This window comes from Periplaneta americana, chromosome 7, assembly GCF_040183065.1.
Source record: "Periplaneta americana isolate PAMFEO1 chromosome 7, P.americana_PAMFEO1_priV1, whole genome shotgun sequence".
In the NCBI taxonomy this organism is placed as follows: Eukaryota; Metazoa; Arthropoda; class Insecta; order Blattodea; family Blattidae; genus Periplaneta; species Periplaneta americana.
In genome coordinates, this window is record NC_091123.1 from 174,566,767 (window position 1) to 174,590,488 (window position 23,722).

At 34.7% G+C, this 23,722-nt stretch overlaps 2 protein-coding genes and 2 non-coding genes across 7 annotated transcripts in view; 3 read left to right on the plus strand and 1 right to left on the minus strand.

Moving 5' to 3' along the window:
* The window catches only part of LOC138703776 (methyltransferase-like protein 22), a 30,325-nt gene extending 11,799 nt beyond the window's left edge, over nt 1-18,526 (minus strand). For 2 of the 4 annotated variants that reach the window (XM_069831945.1, XM_069831944.1), the window contains exons 1-4: nt 18,105-18,526; nt 3,980-4,067; nt 2,437-2,583; nt 1,101-1,289 (exon numbers count right to left, since the gene is read on the minus strand). In XM_069831945.1, coding sequence (XP_069688046.1) covers nt 1,101-1,289; nt 2,437-2,583; nt 3,980-4,067; nt 18,105-18,335 — 655 coding nt within the window. In that variant the 5' untranslated portion in view covers nt 18,336-18,526. Of the gene's footprint in view, nt 1-1,100; nt 1,290-2,436; nt 2,584-3,979; nt 4,068-4,369; nt 4,685-18,104 lie in introns of those variants that run through there. The other 2 variants (XM_069831947.1, XM_069831946.1) reach the window with 2 other exon arrangements.
* Pdi (protein disulfide isomerase) overlaps nt 4,886-23,722 on the plus strand; it is a 30,378-nt gene continuing 11,541 nt past the window's right edge. The window contains exons 1-6 of the mRNA XM_069831943.1: nt 4,886-5,198; nt 14,283-14,480; nt 15,344-15,477; nt 16,183-16,320; nt 19,387-19,617; nt 23,021-23,221. Of these exons, the coding sequence (XP_069688044.1) occupies nt 5,054-5,198; nt 14,283-14,480; nt 15,344-15,477; nt 16,183-16,320; nt 19,387-19,617; nt 23,021-23,221 (1,047 nt within the window). The 5' untranslated portion in view covers nt 4,886-5,053. The remainder of the gene's footprint in view (nt 5,199-14,282; nt 14,481-15,343; nt 15,478-16,182; nt 16,321-19,386; nt 19,618-23,020; nt 23,222-23,722) is intronic.
* TRNAR-UCU (transfer RNA arginine (anticodon UCU)) lies at nt 11,153-11,226 on the plus strand. Its single transcript has one exon. It is a non-coding gene; the product is annotated as a tRNA-Arg (tRNA).
* Nucleotides 23,494-23,564, plus strand: LOC138703847 (small nucleolar RNA SNORD61). Its single transcript, XR_011333277.1, has one exon. It is a non-coding gene; the product is annotated as a small nucleolar RNA SNORD61 (small nucleolar RNA).

Consider the following 23,722-nt stretch of genomic DNA (forward strand, 5'->3'; position numbering starts at 1 on the left):
GGAGCCGGAAGTCCTGAGTTCGAACTCAGGTCCCCCAACTGCGGTCCACTGCACTCAAACTCAGGCCTTCCGGCTCCCACAGTTACGGACACAACTCTAGTCGAACTCCGGTCTCGAAGCTGGCTTCACTGCTACAACAAGACTGCCTTGCTGTCCAAAACTAGCAACGACTGTAACTAACTAACTGTTCAAGTTCACTCGCGTGTCGTATTTATAACTAAACCATAGTTTCTGGAGAGTACGATTTCGCGATTAATCTATAGATGTCGAGAAGATGATGCCTATCTAGGCTTCTCTGGATTTCTCCCCTCAGTCACCAGCTGCTTCACCCTTCGTCACGTCTGTGCCGCCACCTCGCGCCCCCTCTTACGCCTGTCCCCTCCAGACCCGAGCGGCCGCAACCTTCTTTGCTGCGTCGCTCGTTTTCTCGTGCGCTCCCGACCTCTGTGGGACGCGATCGACTCCTGACTGTCACAATATAATAGATTTAGAATAAATGACAATTAATGAAAAATTTAAAACGTAAAAAAGCAAAGTGCAAGAATAAAGTACGAGAAATTAAGTAAAGATATGCTATCTACACTAGGCTATTGCTCTGCATAACATATTCCCACAGACAAGGGAGGTATGATATAGGAAGAAATTTTTAGAAGCTGCAGTTCATGTCAAAAGCAATTTTTATCATAGCAGAACTTGCAGGTAACGTATAATTGCATTCTGTATACTTTGGATTTAACATGAATTATTCCAGCTAAGATCACTTATGACTAATTTAAAAGATCGGAAGTTCCGAGTTTATTTCTACATCATTTGATTAAACCATATTAAGTAAGTCTGTCTTAGGAAAATAAAGTTATTCATTTAGAATATCTCTTAACATATAAAATAATATATATACTTTCTGTTAAGATTCTATGAACTGTATTTTGAGGACCAATAATATAGAGAGAGAAATTTAAAATTAAAACTTAATTAAGTAAGAAGAAATTTTAAAATAACAAGATAAGCGAATATTAATTAAAATAAATTATAATATTTATACATGCATTTAATGTTGCCAAGCTGGAGTAAATATATATCACAAGCATTGCCAGTCCTACCTGTACATATTACTTCTTTGGCAAACATGGCTGCCACAATGCTCGTTAGGCCTACACCAGAGCCGAGCTCAAGAACTGTACAATCTTGCAGTAGTGAAGACCCATAATGAAGAACAAAATCACCAAGAAGAAGGGCGCCCCGCCAAATCTGTCTACCCACTAAGTCTAATGTTGTAGAAAAGCTATGTTCTGAACAGAAAGTAATGTTTCTTAATGCATTTATACACTACAATGGTACTGTAAATATCAATTCAAGAAACTTCAATTGATTACTTTCAATGAAATATTACTATGTCGAGATATTATACTTAAAACAGAAACATTCCTACGCCACAATTAACTTACTTTTAGACTTATGTGAAATGCACAAGCTGTTTTATTGCGAGTATCACTGAATTTAAGCATATATTCTCATGCAAAGCTGGGACTCACTTTAACAGCTGCCAGTGACATCAACCTATATTGAGATGTTGGCATTCAATATTCCTCTCATTCATGTCGTGCAAGGAAGTGTAATCTTAAACAACCAATTTTTTTATTTGTGAAACAATCATCAAACAATATTTATGAAGAAAGATTGACAAGAAATATTTTTTGTATGCGGTATAGTGGTCTGTCTACAATTATACAGGCGATCAAACTTTAATCTTCTTCAACGATCAACTGAGATTTCATCGAACACCCAAAATTAACTTCATTGGAAACTTAAAAATCTGCATGAAACATGTCATCTGCCTAGACTTTGGACAATGAAGAACAAGACTTCGAAACTAGTCCGCCAGGTAAAGCCTAAATATTTACAGTAAAGAAGTTGGAAATAATTGGTGATATACTCTTAAGTGAATTACAGTTTATTGACAGATGGCTCGGAGACTGGCTGTGCAGGCTTTGACCAATGGCAATCTAAAGGACTTGGACTAATTTATTTATTTCAGAAAAATGTAAAAATTATCTGAGATTTTAGATCCTGGCAATGGTTGGTAAGATGGAGCTGCTTCGTAATGGATTGTCTCCCAATATATGCGGACTAACTATTGTTCTATACAGATCACAAATTTGGTTGATATCGCATTTTTTATTTATTTATCTAAACGATAACTATTTAAGGATGGATACTGCGTTTAGATAAATTAGTTTTAGCAATCTAACAGCATATTGTACTATCCTTCTCCTTTGTATGTGTACATATAGGTACAGTATATTATATATATATCCTAGTTGAAATATTTTGTTGGAAATAATGTGAACAGTGTAGGCCTACTGGTATTATTATAGAAGTAACTTGATGACCACCATACGCAAATAATTAAACAATTAGATAGGCCTATTAATTTACCAATTGTGATGACACCTTCTCTTTGGTTATCAGTCTTCCTGTGTACAATTAAATCACCATCTTCATCCTCTATTAATCCACTGTCATCCCCTGAATCCAAACACTCCAAGTGCTCTGGATACTTGAATAAGAATCTGGATACAACGTCTGAGGAAAAATAAAATTAAAATAGTAACACTCTTCACTCAATTGCTGACTTATCTTACATAAACTTCTGGAGAGATAGCCTACAGTTGAGCTTCGATAATCCGAATGAAATGGGACTGGTGATAGTTCGAATTTTTATCCAACATCTTTTTTCTTTGGTAATTTTTAATCGGTTATTTAACGACGCTGTATAAACATTAGATATCTAGCGTCAGTGGGATTCGTGATGATAACTGATAGCACAATTGTACCTATATTTGGTGAAATGTGAGTTAAAGGATTCACCATGGAATTACCTGACATTCGCATTACAGTTGGAAAAACATTCAACCAGGCTCCGGTAATCAGTCCAAGCAGAATTCAAACCCACGCCCGAACGCAACCTCGGATCCTGAATCGCATCCATACTTCTGAAACTACACTGATGACTGACCAATTTGTATTATTTCATAAGTTAGATCATTAATGCAGTATGTCTCGTCACTCAAGACATAAAAATGTGGAAAGAGAGCTGTGTATGTTTTCATATATAAAATATAGCTTGTATGTAGGCCTATTAGTTCCATCTACATTAGATCGAACAATAGTACCTACATGGGATGCCAATAAACGATCTCATGTCACGAACTTGATCTATTGTGCTTTTATTCCAAATAACTAAACATACATACCTTACTCCAATATTATTCAACTTTATAAAAGACCATCCCACTATAGGTACCTAACAAAGCTTATACGGGGTATGACATGGATTTCTATAGATATGGGGATTTTCAGATAAGATACCGAAAGAGGACACGAGGATAGTCTTGAGTGTATGATTATTCAATTTTTAATAACTAGGATAGTCTTGAGTGTATGATTATTCAATTTTTAATAACTAAGTGTTGTAATAATTTTAATTTTATATAAAAAGTTCCGATCCATGTGAATTCAAAAACTTTTGTATTAGGCAACTTATTTAGAGACATTTAACTATACAACCTATTCAAAATTGATGATTAAAGATAAGCCCATAGTGGTGCAATCACTGAATACGAATATTAGCGTACACCTAACTAGGCCAACGGCCACGGTACTTGGAAGACACGCCACACAGCCGTTTTATTGTGGGTTGAGGCATAAGTCATGGAACTTAAATAGAGCTCATGCTAAATTTAAGATTGGGTAAATTATCTTCATATCAGTCATTTTTATCTTTCTCCTCCCATCCAGTATTGAGTTTTGGGCCTATTACGAGCTATACGAGTACACGATAAATGTTCAATTTAATTTACATTCAGGTTGAGATGTCAATGCCATATTAGTAGTATTTCTATATTATTTTCACCTCAATTTTACTCTTCGTTATTATAAGACTAACATGCTAAATACATCTTAAAAGTATGATACTAACTATCAGCAGCCAAGTTGGGCTTCAATATGCCATCCTTATTTATTGCTTGGTGAATCTCTGATGTTACTTCATACTCATTGTTGGACATCTGTAACAGGTATTGCAAGTAATCATTATCAATATTACCACTGGAAAATATTATGTTTTTTGCGAAGAATGCTCTTCTACTAGAATGAAACACCTGCGTAACTCCACATTTCACGTGGAGTACAGTAGTATGGTATTAACTTATCTGATTTATTGTCAATAACGATTTAGATACTTTAAAGCTTCAGTGAGACACATTGATTTTATTCTATTGTATTATCGTCATAAGAATTTAATTTATATAGAATGAAGGTGCACGTGTTAAGAAAATAATTAATGTTTTTGGGTCACAGAAATACATACCGTAGAATACGGCCGCTAAGAATTTATTTTAAAAAATTGGGACAAGGAACATCCGTTCCCAACTGTGACGCATTGTTCGACACTGCGCATTGCACGATACTCCTCTAGAAGTAAACAATGCGAAGACAAGTCACGTCTACGTTTTGTAGTGAAACGTGTGTTGCTGTTTAAATTTATGTACTCTTTCATTAAATACATTCTAGTCTATAATAAGAACATTTCGAATTTTAAAATAACTCTACAAAGATGTACATCTACTAAAGATGTACATTGGCAACACTGTTATACGTATACGATGGTATCCCTCCAGTACTTTACTTTTTGTTTGGTCTGTACGATCCAATACAAGCACTATTTTGAAGCATAATCTAATGTAGGTATGCAGAGGCTTAATTAAATGAATTTTAATGCACGACAACTACTATATATTTATGTATTTATTAATAAGGCTGAAGATTAGTCTTATAAGCAATCTTCCAATAACTCTTGTTAGTAGCATATTCTGTATTTGAACTATCAACATGAAACGTCATTTGTCTCTCTCTGCATGTGTGGACCAATAAAATCTCACCACGAGTCGATGCTGCCACGTTTGTCGTTGATGTTGCAGCGTTGATTTGCGTTACAGGATACGCTGTCTCAGATCAGAGTTTACTGTACCGGTTTGGAGTAAGGTCGAACACCATGTTGTTCAAATTGTGTGTATTTCTAGCAATTTCAAGCACTGTATTGTGTGATGAAATTAAAAGTGATGAAGGAGTTCTCGTTTTTACAAAAGATAATTTCAAAACTGGTATATCTGAAAATGAATTCGTACTCGTCGAATTTTGTAAGTACTCGGACATTACCACCATACCGTATTTGTAACATTGTATCATTAACAATATTCATATAATATTTTAAGGAAGTATAATCGTATAAATCTGTAAGTATTTTGTGTACAGCAGATATATGCATACGTTTAATTGTATGCAATCATATTGCACGAGACATGTGGCTTTTAAAACTCTAGGCGTGTTATAAAGATAAAATGCGTATGGTATGATTTGATCTGTTGACCTACCATTTGCCTTTTTTTCTTTTAAATAGACCTAATATAAAATAGGAAGACTGCATACCTAGCCTTCGTAAACTATTTATAAGATTTTAATACTAACAGTTTTGATTGTGAAATGGTATTCTTTTAGACCAGAGATGTGTTTAAAGCCGCGAGCAAAACGTGTTGGCACCTGCAAAGTGTTGGAACAGTAGCTTCACATAATGCAACAGGAAGGAAACTTAAAAGTGCATTTACATCTACGCATGAGGCCTCTGCCTTAAGTTTTGACATCATTAAACTGCTAAGAATTGAATTTATCCAGTTAACACTATGGGAAGTTTAACATTTTTTCTATATATTTTCAACAGGTTAGTATTCCGTGAAGTATTGTATGAATTGTTCATTTTACAGCAAAACGAGGACTAATCTAATTATAGTGTGAGCCATTCATGCAATTGAATTGGACATATTATCCTGTTCAACGAATTAGAATGCAGGCCTACTTAGAATTTTGAAGATTACACTATATTGCGATAATAAAGATAATTTGTAATATTTGTTGAGAATTTGTCTGAAAAATTGTGAATGATCTCTAAAAGTTCATAAGTACCGGTAAGTAAGGACCGTTAAGTCTGTATGCAACGAATTTTGAACCATACAGATGCTAATAGTTTACTGCATAGATGAAATGTTATAAACTTGTCAATCCCGTAATTTCAGAGCACGGATTCCTTCATTTCTCTCTTACTTCAAAATTCCAACCTTGTGCACACAAAATAAATTATTGGCACTGAAAAGTGCCTTTTCGTAAGCATGATGTGCATTCGACAAACGCAGACAAATCTTCTCTTTTTAGTATTTTTAGATATAGTTGTAGTGAGGAATCCGTATACTGAAATTTTCTCATGTTACCCCAAGATTTTCCCCTTGCATACCCCCCTCCCTTACAACATACACATACATGATGTAATCCACACTTGTGGAGTAACGGTCAGCGCGTCTGGCCGCGAAACCAGATGGCCTGGATTCAAATCACCAAGTTACCTGGTTGAGGTTTTTTCCGGGGTTTTCGCTCAACCCAATATGAGTAAATGCTGAATAATTTTCGGTGCTGGACGCCGGACTCATTTCACCGGCATTATCACCTTCATTTCATGCAGACGCTAAATAACCTTAGATGTTGATACAGTGTCGTAAAATAATAAGATAAAAAAATACATGATGTACTTACTCGTATACAATAAATTGTTTTGTGCAGTCAGTAACGCGAATCTTTGAAGCTTACGCAACAAATTTCTTAATAAAATAATTTCATGTTACTTCAGTTATTTACTAGATTATTTTGCAATGTCCATTGAGACTTATCATTTAAAATAATGTTAAACTTCAAAGTGCCTTACTTAATTATTAATAAAAAGTGCAACAACAAAAATGACAGTCACTAAATTGACAACAATGATCACCACAAGCTACAGACCACAGCCTTCTATGCTTGAAATACTTCCATTGTAAGCATTCCAGGGGTTGACTTTTAAAATAAACGTATTCTAAATACATGTTGAATACAGTTCTAGAAGGCTGTGGTTTAGATTTACGAAGCAAACGGGTAGTACTCTTTGCTGTGAAGAAATGTATGGTCCACACCTGTGGAGTAACGGTCAGCGTGTCTGGCCGCGAAACCAGGTGGCTCAGGTTCGAATCCCAGTTGGGGAAAGTTACCTGGTTGAGGTTTTTTCCGGGATTTTCCCTCAACCCAATACGAGCAAATGCTGGGTAACTTTCGGTGCTGGACCCCGGACTCATTTCACCGGCATTATCACCTTCATTTCATTCAGACACTAAATAACCTAGATGTTGATACAGCGTCGTAAAATAACCCAAAAAATAAAAATGAAGAAATGTATAAACAAAATTTTATGGATCACATTTTTTCAGTGACAATATGTCGTTTTTCACTAACGGTATGTTTTCTGGTCATAGAAACCAGTGGTGGTATTCCATACCGGTGCATACAGTCTCACTTCCCTCACTGATTATACCTGATTTTACGATTTTGGGTTCAATCCCTGTTGTATTCGCAATTTGTAACTTGTGTTGGGCAAGCCCGTGGTCTAGATAACACAAGGATTTTCTCCAGGAGCTCCGGTTTCCCTGTGGTATCTCAGCAAATCTCAATCTCAACTCATCGCATGTGTAGTATAGACCATCTTCCTATGGTGCACGATGGGCAACAACTCTCGGTAAATTGGTCTACATAACTGGTTTCATATTCACTCATGAATCCAGATGGAGCTGGTGCAGGTGCTACTTGTCCATATTTTTCAGTTTATAAAAAATGTTGGCAAATATGCAACATATTTTGATTGTGAACTTGAAGCTATTTACGCAGCTCTCCAAAATGTTTTTCCTTGGTTACAGAAATGTAAAAATATAGTTCTCTTATCTGATTCCAAAGCTGCAATCCAGGCAGTTAGTAAAACTACTTTTGCTAATCAGAAAAAAGTTAAGAAAATCCATTGTGTGTTAAGGCAGATTCAAAATTTAAATAAGACAATAGTTTTCCAATTTATCTTAGCTCATTGTGGAATATATGGCAATAAGAAAGCTGATATGTTGGCCAAGAAAGGAAGTTGAATAAATTTGAAGAAGAACTACAGTTTTTCAAACAAGTCCGTAAAACGAGTTGTCAGCAATTACCACACTAATTCTGCAAGTGAACATCAAAATTCAAGATGGAACAATTTACTACAAGATGTTGTTGTTATCTAATGCCGGGCTTTGGCAATGAAGCCATTACCGTTCTTGCTCTCCAATATTTCTCTGTGGTGGATCCATCAGGTAGAACTTCACAGGTTTGTAGATTGTCTTCAGTCAATTCTTCTTCTTTGTTGCATAGAGGGCAATTTGGATTTGTGTAAATTCCTATTTTATTCAAGTGTTTGGCCAAATAATCGTGTTCTGTAAGCAGTCTGAATTTTGCTACTGCAGATTTACGTGGGATTTCTGGAATAATTTCTGTTTTTTTTTTTTATTAAAATGCTCAATTTTTTATCTTTGGCTTTGGTACGTAGTGCTTGGTTTTGCTTGATTTTATATTTTTTTTAATTAGTCTTTTCATGGATGTAAACGGTACTGGTGGGCTTGTATTTGTATTCTGAATTAAATTGGATCCTTTTTTGGCTAGAAAGTCAGCAGTTTCATTTCCAGCAATTCCGCAATGATTTACTACAAGATTTAAAATCCATTCCTGATCTACCACAAAAATCTGCTGTGGCCATGTTCAGACTGATTATAGGTCATGGCTGTCTTACAAAACATTTACATCGAATTGGCTTATTGGACTCTGCTGAATGTTTATTGTGCAAAAAAGAAAATGCAATGGACATGGAACTCAATCTGTGAATCTCTGGAAAATGTTATGGACCTTACATCTAAATGTTGGGAAGCAAGAAGGACTTCACTATTAAATATTGAGGTTTAGACACACACTGGTTTCATATAGGTGAATGACAAAAGAAAAGTACCACCATTGATTAAAAAAAATGATGATCTTGTGGTTGTTGCTTAAACATTGTATCTTCAAGTGTTTCTTATTACGAAATTGAATTAAATTAAAATGATTTAAGTTAAACGTAGATTGTCAGTGTCGTTTGCTTCTGATTTTAACGAGGTTTGGAAAAATTTCATTACTTCAAAATCGGACTAGACTTGGGAAATGTTTTTGAAAAATGAGGATGTAATTTTTTTTTTACCTCCTTGTGAGTAATTCGATCTTCAGGAAGTATACAGCTGGATCAGTCTACCTCAACGTGAATAACGGAGCATATTTTTCTTAAAATTGTTTCGATTTTGCAGACACTCTTGAGTTTGATTTTTCTTGCTGTCAGCAGGCTTTTTTTTTTTTTTTTTTTTTTTTTTTTCTCAAAAACCTTGTATCACTTGAAATGGATATTTACGCGAATGAATGTGAGACCAACGAATAGGAATTGTACAGAACGGACACTGAGCGAATTTTTGTTTTGTTTTTCTATGTGCCGGTGTTTAGTTCCACTTTCAAGTGCTAGAGGTTAGTGTAATCGAGCACACACATAGAGTTCCTCGATAATAATTGAATTGAGTTGAGACACAGGATCCAAACATCGCCTTCCTTGCTGCATAATCCAATAACGCTTTGCTTCAAATAAATTCAAGTTAACAGCTTTTCCTTATTTCTCAGTGATAAACTAGTTGTAATAATAATTTTTTATGTTTATATATATAATAAATTATATTATAAAATTAATTATGTATCAAATTCGTGTAATACTTGTATACACTATAATAGGCATATAGTTTTACTTCTCATAGGAGTTTTGTTTTTCCATTTTCAGCCCTATCAAATCATTACATATTTTAATTGTTGATGGGGTCAGCGTCTCAACTCTCATTATCCTTCTCAGTCCTGTTGTAGAGTATACTATACATAATTATATTTTAATTTTTTTCAGTATCTTGGATACTTTTGAATTTTTGAATAATTCAATTTGATAGAAATGAAGAGTATCACTTTTGCAACATTTCTATACCAGATTTATAAGTTAGAATTACAATTTTGGGGCACCAAGAGTCAAAATTGCCCCAAAATTTGATTTTCTGTGAAGACATGATTTGGGATTTTTGGAACCCCAGAATGACTATGTATATATATTTTTTCAATTAAAAAAAAAATATATAAATTTGGGACTGAAGAGGTTAAAAAGGAACTCTAGAGTCTAGACATTACAAATAATGATGGGTTTATTTCTTTGGTCCAATTTATTTTATTTGAGTACATAATGTACCTTGATGTATTAATTGTATGTCATATTCCACTGTGTCGACTGCTAGCTGATGTGATGTCAGCGCCAACTCTAGGGAAAAAGAGAATCACACGCTCAAGCTGGTTTGAAGGTCATTGAAATCAGTCCTGTTACATCAAAGGTACTGATGCGAAGTGTCCATACTTGTAATTCCCTATACACTGGTGAGACATTCCACCTAGAAAACCACTTGCGTCCAGTTTCTATTTTAAACAAGTCTTTAGGTTTTTTTGTTATTTCAGTGAAATCGTTTCTTTGTTCAGTTTGTTCACTGAAATTCCTGGGAACTCTAATTTTGAATGAAGATGGTGATGGTAATAATAATGATGATGATAATAATAATAAAAATAATGTAAATTATAATGGTAATGATCAAGTATCAAATGGAGATGGATCTGCAGTAGTAATTTGAAGTCATCCTATAGTGGTACAGTCTTGCCATTCATTATGCCTGACATAGTAAAAATTGCGCACAAATGTGCGGATTGAATAAGATTTCAGTTTATGCTGAATTTCCGTAAGGACTGACATGGTAAATAATAAAGAGAAATGGAGTATAGGCCTATTTAGTAGATGATGTTTTTGCATTAATTACAAATATTACAAGAGAAAAAGCTAAGACATTGAAATATATAAGGTCCTAATTACTGCCCCCAGGCAACACATTTCTACAGAACTTTCCTACTCCACTTACATAGAATTGTCGATGTTTGTGTTTTTATAAACACGTGCTTTAACTTCTGTGTCTAGGAACAAGGACAAGGTATAGGCTCGCTCTTGGCTTGTGGAACTAATTATATGTTTACTTTTGTTCGACCTTGTGTTGTTTCTCTAAACTTTGAGATTCTACTGCCATAGTACTAAACGACATTTCATACATTTTTTTGTGACAGTGTCGTGTATAGTTCCTGGGGTAGCTCAGTCGGTAGAGCGTTCGCGCTCTAAGCGAAGGGTCCCGGGATCGATACCTGGCCTCGGAACAATTTTTCCTTGAAATTATTCAAAACCTGCTTTACAGGGAGCTACTGCCTGAAAGCCAGATTTGTATGACATTTCATACAAGTTGAGAGGATGCGAAGGCATTTCTTTCCCCTTCTACTTGCCCAGAGTCCGCCAGTAACAGAACGGTAGTTGTTACCTCTTATACCTGCATTCCCCAAGTTGTGCACACAAGAAAATAAAATATTAAATAAAGTACATAAATGAATATAAAAAACAGTGACATAAGTTTAACAATTACATGTTTGTGTATATTTTAGTGTCGTTCTTATAGTATTTCCAACTAATAATAAATTAAATTAAGGGATGTTAGTTTGTATTATGAAGTATGAAGTATGACTGATACAGTGCAGATTGTCCCATTGTGTATGCTGTAGAGTAGCAACTAGCGGTGAAGAAAACATTTATCTTCTGCTGTCAGTAGCTTTTTAATATGCCAGTTGATATAAATACCAATAAAATGAAATATTAACACTTAGTATAGGCTTTCGAAATATAGATTACCGGTAAACATTTTCAATAATAAAATTTTCCATTTTGAATCTTGCGTACACCACTTTTAACACTTGAATATAATTAATTGATGAACTAGTGGACTTACTCGTGTTAAATATGTAATATTTGTCCGACTTACAGCTGTTTCAGTGCTTCACGCACCATCATCAGAGCCTACTAGATCACGGCGTCATCTCGAACTTCTCTGCCTGTTAGGAGGGTGTGTTTTATTGTTGGAAGGTGTTGAAGTATGGAGTCGAATAGTGTGTATGTACTGAAATTGATCTGTGTGTTGAGGATTTGAACAATACGAAATATACAAACACACTAAAACACACCCCGATCAAATCCTCAACACACAGATCAATTTCAGTACACACACACACTATTCGACTCCACACTTCAACACCTTCCAACAATAAAACACACCCTCCTAACAGGCAGAGAAGTTCGAGATGACGCCGCGATCTAGTAGGCTCTGATGTTGGTGCGTGAAGCACTGAAACAGCTGTAAGCCGGACAAATATTACATATTTAACACGAGTAAGTCCATTAGTTCATCAATTAATAATAAAATTTTGTCACTGTGTTGAAAGTCAATTAGTCGAACGTAGTAAGATGGACAGTAGCATCTTCCCCTTCACTGATGGTAGATAGTGTGAGTAGAGGGGAAAGCCTATCAACCAAACTGAAAAGGGGTTTAAGGTACGGTACGTTAATTGTTAATTAAAATGGATTATATTCCCTGAGAAAAACATAATTATTATTGAAATTCTTAATTGTAGAGATTCGGAAATCAATTTGCATAGTGATTCTGCATCACCTCGTCACTAAGTATACCCCCCTAAACAACTACGTTGTATTGGGCTTCTACTGTAATGTTTCGTGTATAAACTATTCTGTAGCTGCCTCTTGAATGGGACTTAAGAGTACATCCTTGATGGTATATTTTGTCTTTTTTCTTCAGTAACTGTACATCTCTTACAAACCTCGTATTTTCATTGCATATGTTTCAACTTGTATTGTTTCCGGGGTTTTCCCTCAACCCAATATGATAAAATGCTGGGTAACTTTTGGTGTTGGACCCCGGACTCATTTCACCGGCATTATCACCTTCATCTCACTCAGACGCTAAATAACCTAAGCTGTTGATAAAGCGTCGTAAAATAACCCACTAAAAAAACTTGTATTGCTAAAACAAAGATGATAATATTTAGAAATATTACTAGTGATTTATAACAATATGTTAACTATCAGAATTGTTGTAACTGAAATGTGAACTGATATAGTAGAAGAGGCAAGATCTGTTGTGTGATCTTACCATGTCGTGGCTGTATGACCAATGGATATGGAGGGGGAAGATAGGTTTTAGTCTGAGAACTTCCGTGTTGGTGGATCTTTTTCTGATAGTTCAGTCTTTTCCCTATAGCACAACTCACATGCCAAGTCTCGTCTTCTCAGCTATAAAAAGTGTTTCCTTCCTCAGAGAGGAGTGTGTACACTCTGGCTGAGAAAAGTGAAGAATGAATAGAGAGACGAGACAGTCATTCCCATCATTGTCCATAGGAACCCATAGGTTGGCGGGAGGTTAAGACAGTTGGCACTATATGGCAATAGGGATGTCATTGCTATGTGCCCGCCACTTTTACCCTCAAGGAAATAACCCTGGTACTCGTTTTTGTTAGAAATTGAGTAAACCCCAGAACCATAGGGTGGCTAGAAGGATTAGATCTTTGGAGAAAATCCATAACCCCATTGGGAATCGAACCTGCAGCCTTTCAGCTTGCAGAATGACTTCTTAACCGTGACACTATCATGCATCCCAGATGAGACAGTGCTGTACCAAAATAAATTATGCAGTCTTAGTTTGATATTGAAATTGTGAAGCTGTTTTTGTAGGCGTATATACTAATAATTAAATAAATTGTGTTATTTTGGTAGAATTAATAGCTTATAGTAGGACATCATTTTGTGCGAAAAATTTTAATTTGATTTAGCCGTTTCCGAAGATATTGATCATCCTGTTTACAGTAACTTAACATTTCATATCTCCTACTTTGAGTGAAGAATTAACTTTTAGAAAATTTATAAGATGAATTCTTTTGTCAAATAGTTAAAGTGCAAAAAAAATTACACAATATAGGCTATTACCATACAACGATTTTCTGTATCAGTAAAGCCAGTAACTTCTCTTTGTGTTTGTATTTCAAAATACATTTTTTAAGGAACTCAATATTTCATGAAGTAATATAAATCAGTACACTTGGTCAAAAGTCACACGTTAAATAAATTGTAGTGAGACCTACTGGTATTTGCTGTTTTTTAACAAAAAAGTTTAAAGTGTTTTTCTTGTGCTATTTGACAACGTGATTAGTCGTTACATCTCAGATAGAAAAGTTCTGAGAAGACTCTCTGGCGGAAAAGTAGCTCTGGCTGTAGTACACATGTTAGACAATGTAAATACACTGGCATTTTTTACATCTCATTAGAGATATGTAGGTTTTTTGTAACTAGTCAAATCAGCATGCTTTTTATGTTACAGATGCACCATGGTGTGGCCATTGCAAGTCCCTTGCTCCAGAATATATAAAGGCAGCTAAGAAATTGACTGACCAGGAATCTCCAATCAAATTGGCTAAAGTTGATGCAACTGAAGAAACTGAACTTGCAGAAGAACATGGAGTTCGGGGTTACCCCACACTCAAATTCTTCCGTAGTGGGTCCCCAATTGATTATTCTGGTAAGTTTTCGCACTTTGTATACGTTGTAGCAGCAACATAACCTATTTACTTACTTACAAATGCCTTTTAGAGAACCCGAAGTTCATTGCCACCCTAACAAGCCCACCATCGGTTCCTATCAAGAGCAAGATTAATCCAGTCCCTACCATCATAGCCCATCTCCCTCAAATAGATTTTAATATTATTCTCCCATCTATGTCTTGGCCTCCCCAAAGGTATTTTTCCCTCCAGCTTCCCAACTAACACACTACGCATTTCTGGATTCGCCCCTACATGCTACATGCCCTGCCCATCTCAAACTTCTGGATTTAATGTTCCTAATTATGTCAGGTGAAGAATACAATGTGTGCGGTTCTGTGTTGTGGAACTTTCTCCATTCTCCTGTAATTTCATCCCTCTTAGCCCCAAATATTTTCCTAAACACCTTATTCTCAAACACCCTTAGCTTTTGTTGCTCTCTCAAAGTGAGAGTCCAAGTTTCACAATCATAAAGAACAAACATAGTTATTTAATAAACATTATTGCAGAATTGGATTTTAAGTCTATTCAGAATGTAATGTGTTATTTTATTATTTTCGTCTTTTGTCACAATTTTTTTGTAATAGTTTAAAAAGTGGATGCTACTGTTTTTTTTTTTAGATTCTCTCAATTGACAGATGTGATCTTTATTCTTATGCAATTTTGCATATTATGTACACGAGAAATATAAGATCTTCATTTGGTTTAAGAATAGTTTAATTCATGTATGTTAAACATATGGAAGAAAATTATCTTCTCTGTAATTTCGTGATGCATGTTTTATAACTGCAAAATTGCTGTTCATATATCTAGATACATGATTATTGATTACATGTCACTTCAGGTGGTCGTACTGCAGATGAAATTGTAAGCTGGTTGCTGAAGAAAACCGGACCAGTTGCAAAAGATCTCACATCTGTTGATGATGCTAAAGCATTTATTGATGCAAGTAACGTTGTAATCTTGGGGTTCTTTAAGGTAAGCATGCACATATTAAGAAATATAAATCTTATAAATATGGAGGAGGGTTCAGACTGGAATATATGTAACTAATATGAGTAAAATTAAACAGGTACCCATATACATATATATATATATTTAGTTTACATCTACATGAACATCATTACATCCGGTTTTCAAAACTGGATTTTTGGTACCTACTGTAGCTGCCCAAATTCATCATGATGCTGGGTGGGCACCGGTCCCATACACTGACTGAAATTTCATGAGAAAATTTCTTCCTTAAGAGGACTTGAACAAGTACAAATTCTGTAACTCATGTATAGACATTGTGCCTTTGACCATGATGCTATGGCATAAGACATGATTTACCTAAACTTCAGCAATAAAGTATTGATATTGGGAACATAATTTCGACTTACCTCTGTGTAGTATTTAAAAATATATCATACAAGAGCTTGATAAATGAATGAAATTTTTTTTTCTTCCCCCCCCCCCCCCCACTAAAACTGACTTTACCTCCTAGATTTTAAATTTAATAAATATGTTCATATGAGATGATATGAAATTAAATCTTCACAATTTGTACATTAGTAGTACATTAAGAAGCATCACAATGAAGACAGTAAAACTGGACGATAAGTTAGGGAGGTTTTGACACCATAGCAATCTTGGCATGTCAAGTCAGTTATGAAAATTTCTGCAGAATTTGTTTTATTTTAGGATACGTCATCAGAAGCTGCAAAGAACTTCCTAGGAGCTGCCAATGCAATTGATGATTATCCATTTGGTATTACATCGACAGATGATGTTTTCAGCGAGTACAATGTTGATGGTGAGAAGGTTCTCCTCTTCAAGAAGGTATGCAGTTTTCCTGACATATTTTAGGATTATTCAGTTTAGGAGTTTGTTAAGTTACAAATGGGTGTTAAAACTTTGTAAGTAAATACACATAAATGTTTCCAAGAAAAGGAATACATTGTTTATTTCTTTGGAATGACTGATATAAGATTAATACGACTACAGTTCTAAAATTAAAAGCTGGTTAAAGATAATTCAGTGGTAAGGTACTGTTAAGATGAGTGGTCCAGAAGGTCCTGAATGCAGAATAGGTAAATCGTTCATGTTCTATATTCATTTCGCTGTAAGAAAAATCCTAATGTAAACAATAGCACGTGACTGAAGTGAGGCTTCATTGGCCGCTGTTTGGTGCCATAGATTCTCAGTACGTGTTCCCGCCTACTGCTGTACATTCTGTTTCATGTTAAAACATTTCCCGTTACTCGTCAAGTAGGCCTAACCTCACTACTATGCATTCATTTGTTTAGGAAATATTTACTTTATAATTACTGTAATTAAAACTCACATAACTTATTGTATACATTTAAGACTATTTGGGAGGGTTTCCACTCTTACGATTAATAACCACACACACCGAGGATGCAGAAGCCATACTTCAGTACCACGTGCTAACGTAAACGACACGCTCAAGGGACGCCAACTTGTTACAAGAAGAGACTACCTCGGTATTACTGTTGGTATTCATCCGCGTTCATAGTACATAACAAAATATAAAAGTAGCTTTTCTTTTACATATCGTTTTACATATGAGTGAAGTTATATGTTTCATTGTATTTAATAACTAGAATTCAATTTTTTATTTTTAAATAATACAAGATGATAGTTTTCAAATACGGACTATATTTTCCTGCGTCGTGTGAGTGTTTCGACTGGGAGCCAATCACGGGTATGACAGCCACGTGCTTATGTTTACATTAGGATTTATCTTACAGCGAAAACAGTATAGAGTACTAGTCTGTACAGAGGTAAATGAAATAATTTTATAAGTTAGCTATGGTACAGTTAAAGCTCGTATTTTAGACGCCTTTATTGTTTTGAAACACAGGATTAGTTACTACTGTATCAGTATTTCTCAGTACCTTTAAGGGTGGGGGCATTATGACAGGAGTTCATTACGTGTTTATGATGGCATGATGCATACCTATGGTAATTGATGGAATTGAATCGACAGAATAAGACTTGGATATCCAGTTTTTCTTTCTTTGTGAAGAAGAGAGTACCAGGGATTGTCATCCTCAAAATTGTCTTCAGCCGTGAACCGTGAATGTTAATAAGTGTTGTAATCTAAGACTTATAAATATTCAGCATATTATATCCTACGTAGAATATGAATTTGTTTTGAACCAACATTAAAACTGTATGAAATACCCAAATTTCTTGGATTTTGTGTAGGTATAATATTCGTTGAAAAATGCTTCCGTCTAAAACTAGATATAAATAGTAAATTAATAATATAAAATAACACTATTCCAGTTTATCATGTCATTGTGTGAATGTGAAATTTCTTGGTTATTTTAACTTTACTTCTATGGACACTGGTATATTATTTCATTTGATTATTAAGTGTATAGTCTGTCACCTTCAAAATTTCACATGAAACGACTTTATTACTTGTTATAATTAGGGAGCGGATTTTTTATGTGCTAAAAAATTTAAATATATTTATTTTTTATGTGCTAAAAAGTACGAAAATATTTGCTAAAAATAAAAAAAAAATTTTTTTTTTTTAACATGACAAAAAAAAACCTTACTTAGTTTGAAAAAAAAAGTTACTAGGTACTCACCAACCACACTTCAGTATCAGTTGCTAGTAGTTGGCCGAGAATTGCGTGAACAACAAAGGTCATCTCCAAATTCTCCATCACAAATCCATGCCAATTATATCTGAAAGACGACTTATACTGTGAAAACAAATGTTGGGTTACCTGAGAGCGCTGATTTGCACTTAACTGATTTACCACACGATTGGCAAAATAACACTTTTCCGTCGGTAGTAAAAATGTTTTAAAATTCATCTACATATTGCTGAAGACGCGATCTTAAACTCGATTTGATTTTAGGCATCTTAAGGGGATAATAGACACACGTCTTCACGTAAATGTTTCTAGTATAGCTACTGACTGACAATGTCTGAGAAAAGCTTCCTATAGTGACGTCACTACATCTATAATACGCAGCTTATGCTTATGGCCCGATAACAGGGAATCACAACAAGATGTAGGCCTATTGTCTTACTTGATCGGTATGAGCGAGAAGCGAGAGATTTGTTTAAATTAAATAATGTTCATACCCGAGCTCTTATCTGTTGTGTTTCACAAACAAAGCGGGAATGAAATCATCTTCAGCAACAATAAACATTCCTACTGTTATGTGTTGCAAGCAAGATCTCTCCTCCTTGTCCATGTTAATTTATTCTCTAACAATAACACTGATATGCTGCCTAGCAGTTCTCAGAACTTGAGGCGATACTATTACGAAAATGGATCACGGATACACCACACAGCAGTTGGAAACACGAAGCAACCAAGAATTCTTAAAAGGATAACGTACTTCTGAGTGACATAATTGGTTTAGTTTTAAAATATTTAAAAGTTCTTGTAAAAAATTATTTAAGTAAAAAAACTCCAAGATTTATGTGTTGATAATAGATTTCCTGAAAATATGTATTTACATAATTTTTTTTGTGAAAATGTGTTTTATGTGAAATAAAATTCTGGTTTTAAACTTGAAACTTCATATTCGGAATTTTTAACTTTGTTAATTGTGTTTTACCAAACGCAAAAAGAATATTTAATTACATAGGATTCCGCTCCCTAGTTATAATTAAGATAGCTTGACTTGTCTCCTCTTGTTACCACATTGCACTTCTGCATTACCTAGTTTGTTGTAATGACTGCCTGAGTTGGTGTTACACTTAACCAAGTAAAAGAGCTGTAATCTAAATTAGATTGTATTAACTCTAGGCATAATAAAAAAGAAGAAAGTAAGGGTTTCTTGTATTGAGATAAGAGTCTTTTGTAATGTTATCGTTAATGTTTATAATGATAATTTTTGTGGATATTTCAGTTCGATGAAGGTCGTGCTGATTTGGATGGCGAAATTACTGAGAAGAACATTAAGAAGTTCGTGACATCACAGTCTCTTCCCTTGGTTGTTGATTTCAATCATGAAACAGCACAGAAAATCTTCGGTGGCGAAATTAAAAGTCACCTACTTATGTTCATGTCTCAGCAAGAAGGTCATATGGACAAATACTTGGATACTGCACGGGAAATTGCAAAGGATTTCAGGGAACAGGTATAGAATATTTCATGTTCATTACTTTGATTAACCTGCACACAATGAATATGCATGATGGAAAGAGATCTTCTTCCTGTACTTTTTTTCTGTTTTTTCCTTCACCGTGGCCCTTTTCTTTCCTTCTCGTTTTCCCTTCCTTCCATCTGTCCTTTTTCTTTTCTTTCTGCCTTTCTTATTTCCATTTCTTCTGGTCTTTTTCATAGTCACAAGATTAGGGAATGCTGAGTTTGCAGTGAACGACCTGTCTTTGGGCAGAACACTATGAATGTCTGTTAAAATTTTTAGGCTTGTTTTCCCAAACATGATCAATACAAGGTGACTATGTTAAATGCGTAACGATTTTGAAATATTTTGTGTTCATTTTTTTCTATGTTCATAATTTTACCATTAATCAAATTTCAAAGATCGGTTATTTGTTCGTTGTGTGTAGACATTTTGTCAAATGGTTGAAGCATTACACATTTGACAGTGTTCAGTATGCAGAAGAAAGTGAAATGTTTTTTTCTCCCCTAATCTGTTTGAATTTCGTAAATAATGAGAAAGAGGACTGTAGCATGTAGAAAATATTACTCTACAAAATTAAACAAAAACATGAATATCATACTATAGAAATGGGTTATAGATATATTAGTTGATGTTTGAGAGGTTAATTTCACACTTTCTTTTTTCCGTGCAAATTCTTTGAAATTATGTTTATACCCTCCAGTTAAATTTATTGACGCCATCTCACCAGAAGTGAAGTTACATACTCCTTGCGTATTTTCCCATATTTTCTTGTGTGTTCATTTGTCAGTAATGGAGCTCTTCAACAAATGTTAGATTTGAACAAGATATTGAAACTACGGTATTTCTATCTTCTTGGATTAGAAAATTGATACTACATTTATCAAGAAAAATCTGACTTCTCATAAGATTACAGATAAAAATTTAAGCTGTACTTGAGATAAGAAAGAAGGTAAAAATGAGAGAAAAATTTCTGTTGTAATTGAGTAAAGTATATACTGTATACAAAAAAAAAATTGTCCCGAAGTAACATATAAACCAGATACAACCACACAGGCGTATACAAACTCACATGCAATAGTTGCGACAGTTTCTACATTGGACAGACAGGCAGATCATTCCAAACTTGGTACAAAGAACACATTAAAGCAATAACCAGAGGACACCATACATCTACATATGCTGAACACATAACTATTGCAAACCACACATACAATAACATACAGACATGGAAATCCTACACATACAACCCAAAAACCAAAAACTCAACACACTAGAACAATATGAAATGTACAGACACACTAAAACACACCCCAATCAAATTCTCAACACACAGATCAATTTCAGATCACACACACTATTTGTCACAACTCTTCATCACATGAACGCACTCACACAACAGGCAGCGATGTTGAGATAGCGCCGAGATCTAGTAGGCTCTGAGGATAGCACCAAAACAGCTGTAAGCCGCACATGCTTACATAATTAACACGAGTAAGATTGCCATTTAATCAATTATTCAGATTGGTCAATTTTATAATGTAATTGTGTACGAAATTAACTGGCGAGTTGATTAAGTCAGGAATTTGTGACTAGTTTTATTAACCGTAAAAAGAACTGAGAACATGGAACTACTGTATTTGTACGAATTAGTTCTGTTGTTTAAAAGAGACTAGTGGGAAGTGATTTTATTATTGTTGTGAATGGCATGAGAGCTTGTATCTTTTTACATGTATTCCAAGACAAATGTAATATATCAGTCTGTTATGTCTTATGACTGATATTCAAATTGTCATTGGAAAAGAAAGTCGTGCTTATCCTCCTGGCTTGTGAGTGGAAACAGTAACATGACGGGGCGGAATAGTACAGAAACAAATGTAATATTACTACAATATGTATCGTATGTGCTTGTTTTAGTATTATGTATTCAATTGTAATGCCCGTGTGCACCATTCTCGATTAAAATTTGACCATGGTTAAGTCGGCACTTGACCATCTTCAACGCCAATTTGCAGAGTATCAATCTCGATCAAAGTTAAACAAGCGAGTTGATGATGATCAAATTTGATCACAGGTGTGGGACCGATTATCTTGAATTGAACATGGTCAAGTCGAGAAAACCAAAATGGCGGCACGATTTGACGTGCTTGATGGAATTGAAGATGAAATGATGTATCTTGAACACGCAAATCACTGCGGAAATAACAGAATTGGTGTTATTGTAGAAAGATAAGTTTGTAGATGAATAATAAAAATGTTTTTTTTTTTTCTCAAAATAGACTAATGTTTTATATATGTTTCTGCTATGGAAGATCGGGACTTTACTTGAGGACAAACTGTCCAATTTTGTTAACATAATAATGAAGTAGTTATTCTATGCCGGTAATAATATAGCAAAACTAAATGACTATTTTGTAGAATGCTTATCACTTATTAGCTATAGATTCGCAGTTTGAAACTATTAGGACCCACATGACGTTTTGGACAATTAGGCTATTTACGCTTGAATTAAGAGAAATTACACGTATACCTTCCTTTCCCTCTTACTCTAAAATTCCAACCTTGTGAACACAAAATAAATGGATAAATTTCAGAACAAGGATACTTTCCTTTCCCTCTTACTCCAAAATTCCAACCTTGTGCACACAAAATAAATTGGCACTAAAAACTTCCTTTTCATATGCATGATGATGCGTATTTGACACATACAAATCTGCTCTTTTTAGTAACCTATTTCAAGATAATTGTCAGTGAGGTATCCGTATACTGAAATTTTCCCAGTTATTATCAATAATATGAAATAACCACTGTATAAAAATGACGTTACAAATTATGTGGAATTATGTAAACACGTATAACTCATGTGAATTGTGAGGTTCCAGGTAGCCTGCTTTTCTGTTAGAGAACTTCCGTCAGTACTTCTATTCTGTAATATGGATGCAGAATTGCTGACGAGTTCTAAAAGAATTCCCACTTCGAACTGTGAGAAGTTCGCTGCTTTTTTCTTTTTTTTCTTCCATGATTATTGAAACTTATTTGAAAACTGCGAGGATGTTTGAAACAGTTCGACAAACAAAAACAAAGCGATAATTGACAGAGTGCGTTCGTTCGCTGTTTCATACGCGGTAACCTAGCGCTCAGATGATTCTTCTCAAGCGAGCGTACCGTCAGCTGATGGTACTGAGTTGATCGAGGGAAAATGTCGGTGCACTTGATCATCGTCAAGAATTAACCATGTTTCCGTGATTGCTGATAAATGGGCTAGATGATCGAGAATGGTGCCCACGGCCATAAATGTGTTAATTTTGTTCTTGCTGTTGACTTGATCGAAGAAATTGGATTTATTTTATAATCACCACTTATTTATAAACATTGTTTTGTTGCATGAATTTCATAGGTACTGTTTGTCTCCATAAATTCTGATGAAGAGGATCATCAGAGAATTTTGGAATTCTTTGGAATGAAGAAGGATGAGATTCCAGCAATGAGATTGATTCGCCTTGAAGAGGATATGGCCAAATACAAGCCAGAGAATCCTGAACTCTCTAAGGATAACATTAAATCATTTGTTCAGGACTTCATTGAAGGAAAGCTGAAAGTGAGTATATTTGAGTCAGAAGTTTGAATTCAACTAACATAGCAGTATTTTAAAGGAAATGAAATGTTCGTTGTGAAGCTGTTGTATTAACAATTTCATATGTCAAAAAAATAAAATGTATTTCATTCTCCCCATTTTCCATTATAGACTTGGGAATTATTGTCTTCATGGAAAGTGTTTTAATCATATTGCATTACATACGTTAAATTCTTGATTTTGTAATGGACCACAAATTAATTTATAAGGATAATTATATCCATTCTTCTTCACCTGCTATGATGAATTTCAGAAACTGAGCGTCATGAACGAATCAATATTTTGTCCTCTAAGAAGAACTGAGCAGGTAGGGGGAAGGAAAGATATATTTTTGTACTTGCACCATAATTTTCTTTTACACTTAAAAGTACTAGAATTCAGTAATTGTATCTAAAATTAGGTCCTCAAACTTCCCCAGAAATATTCGAGAGCAGGAATGCTAATGGCTTCATTGCTAGATGCAAG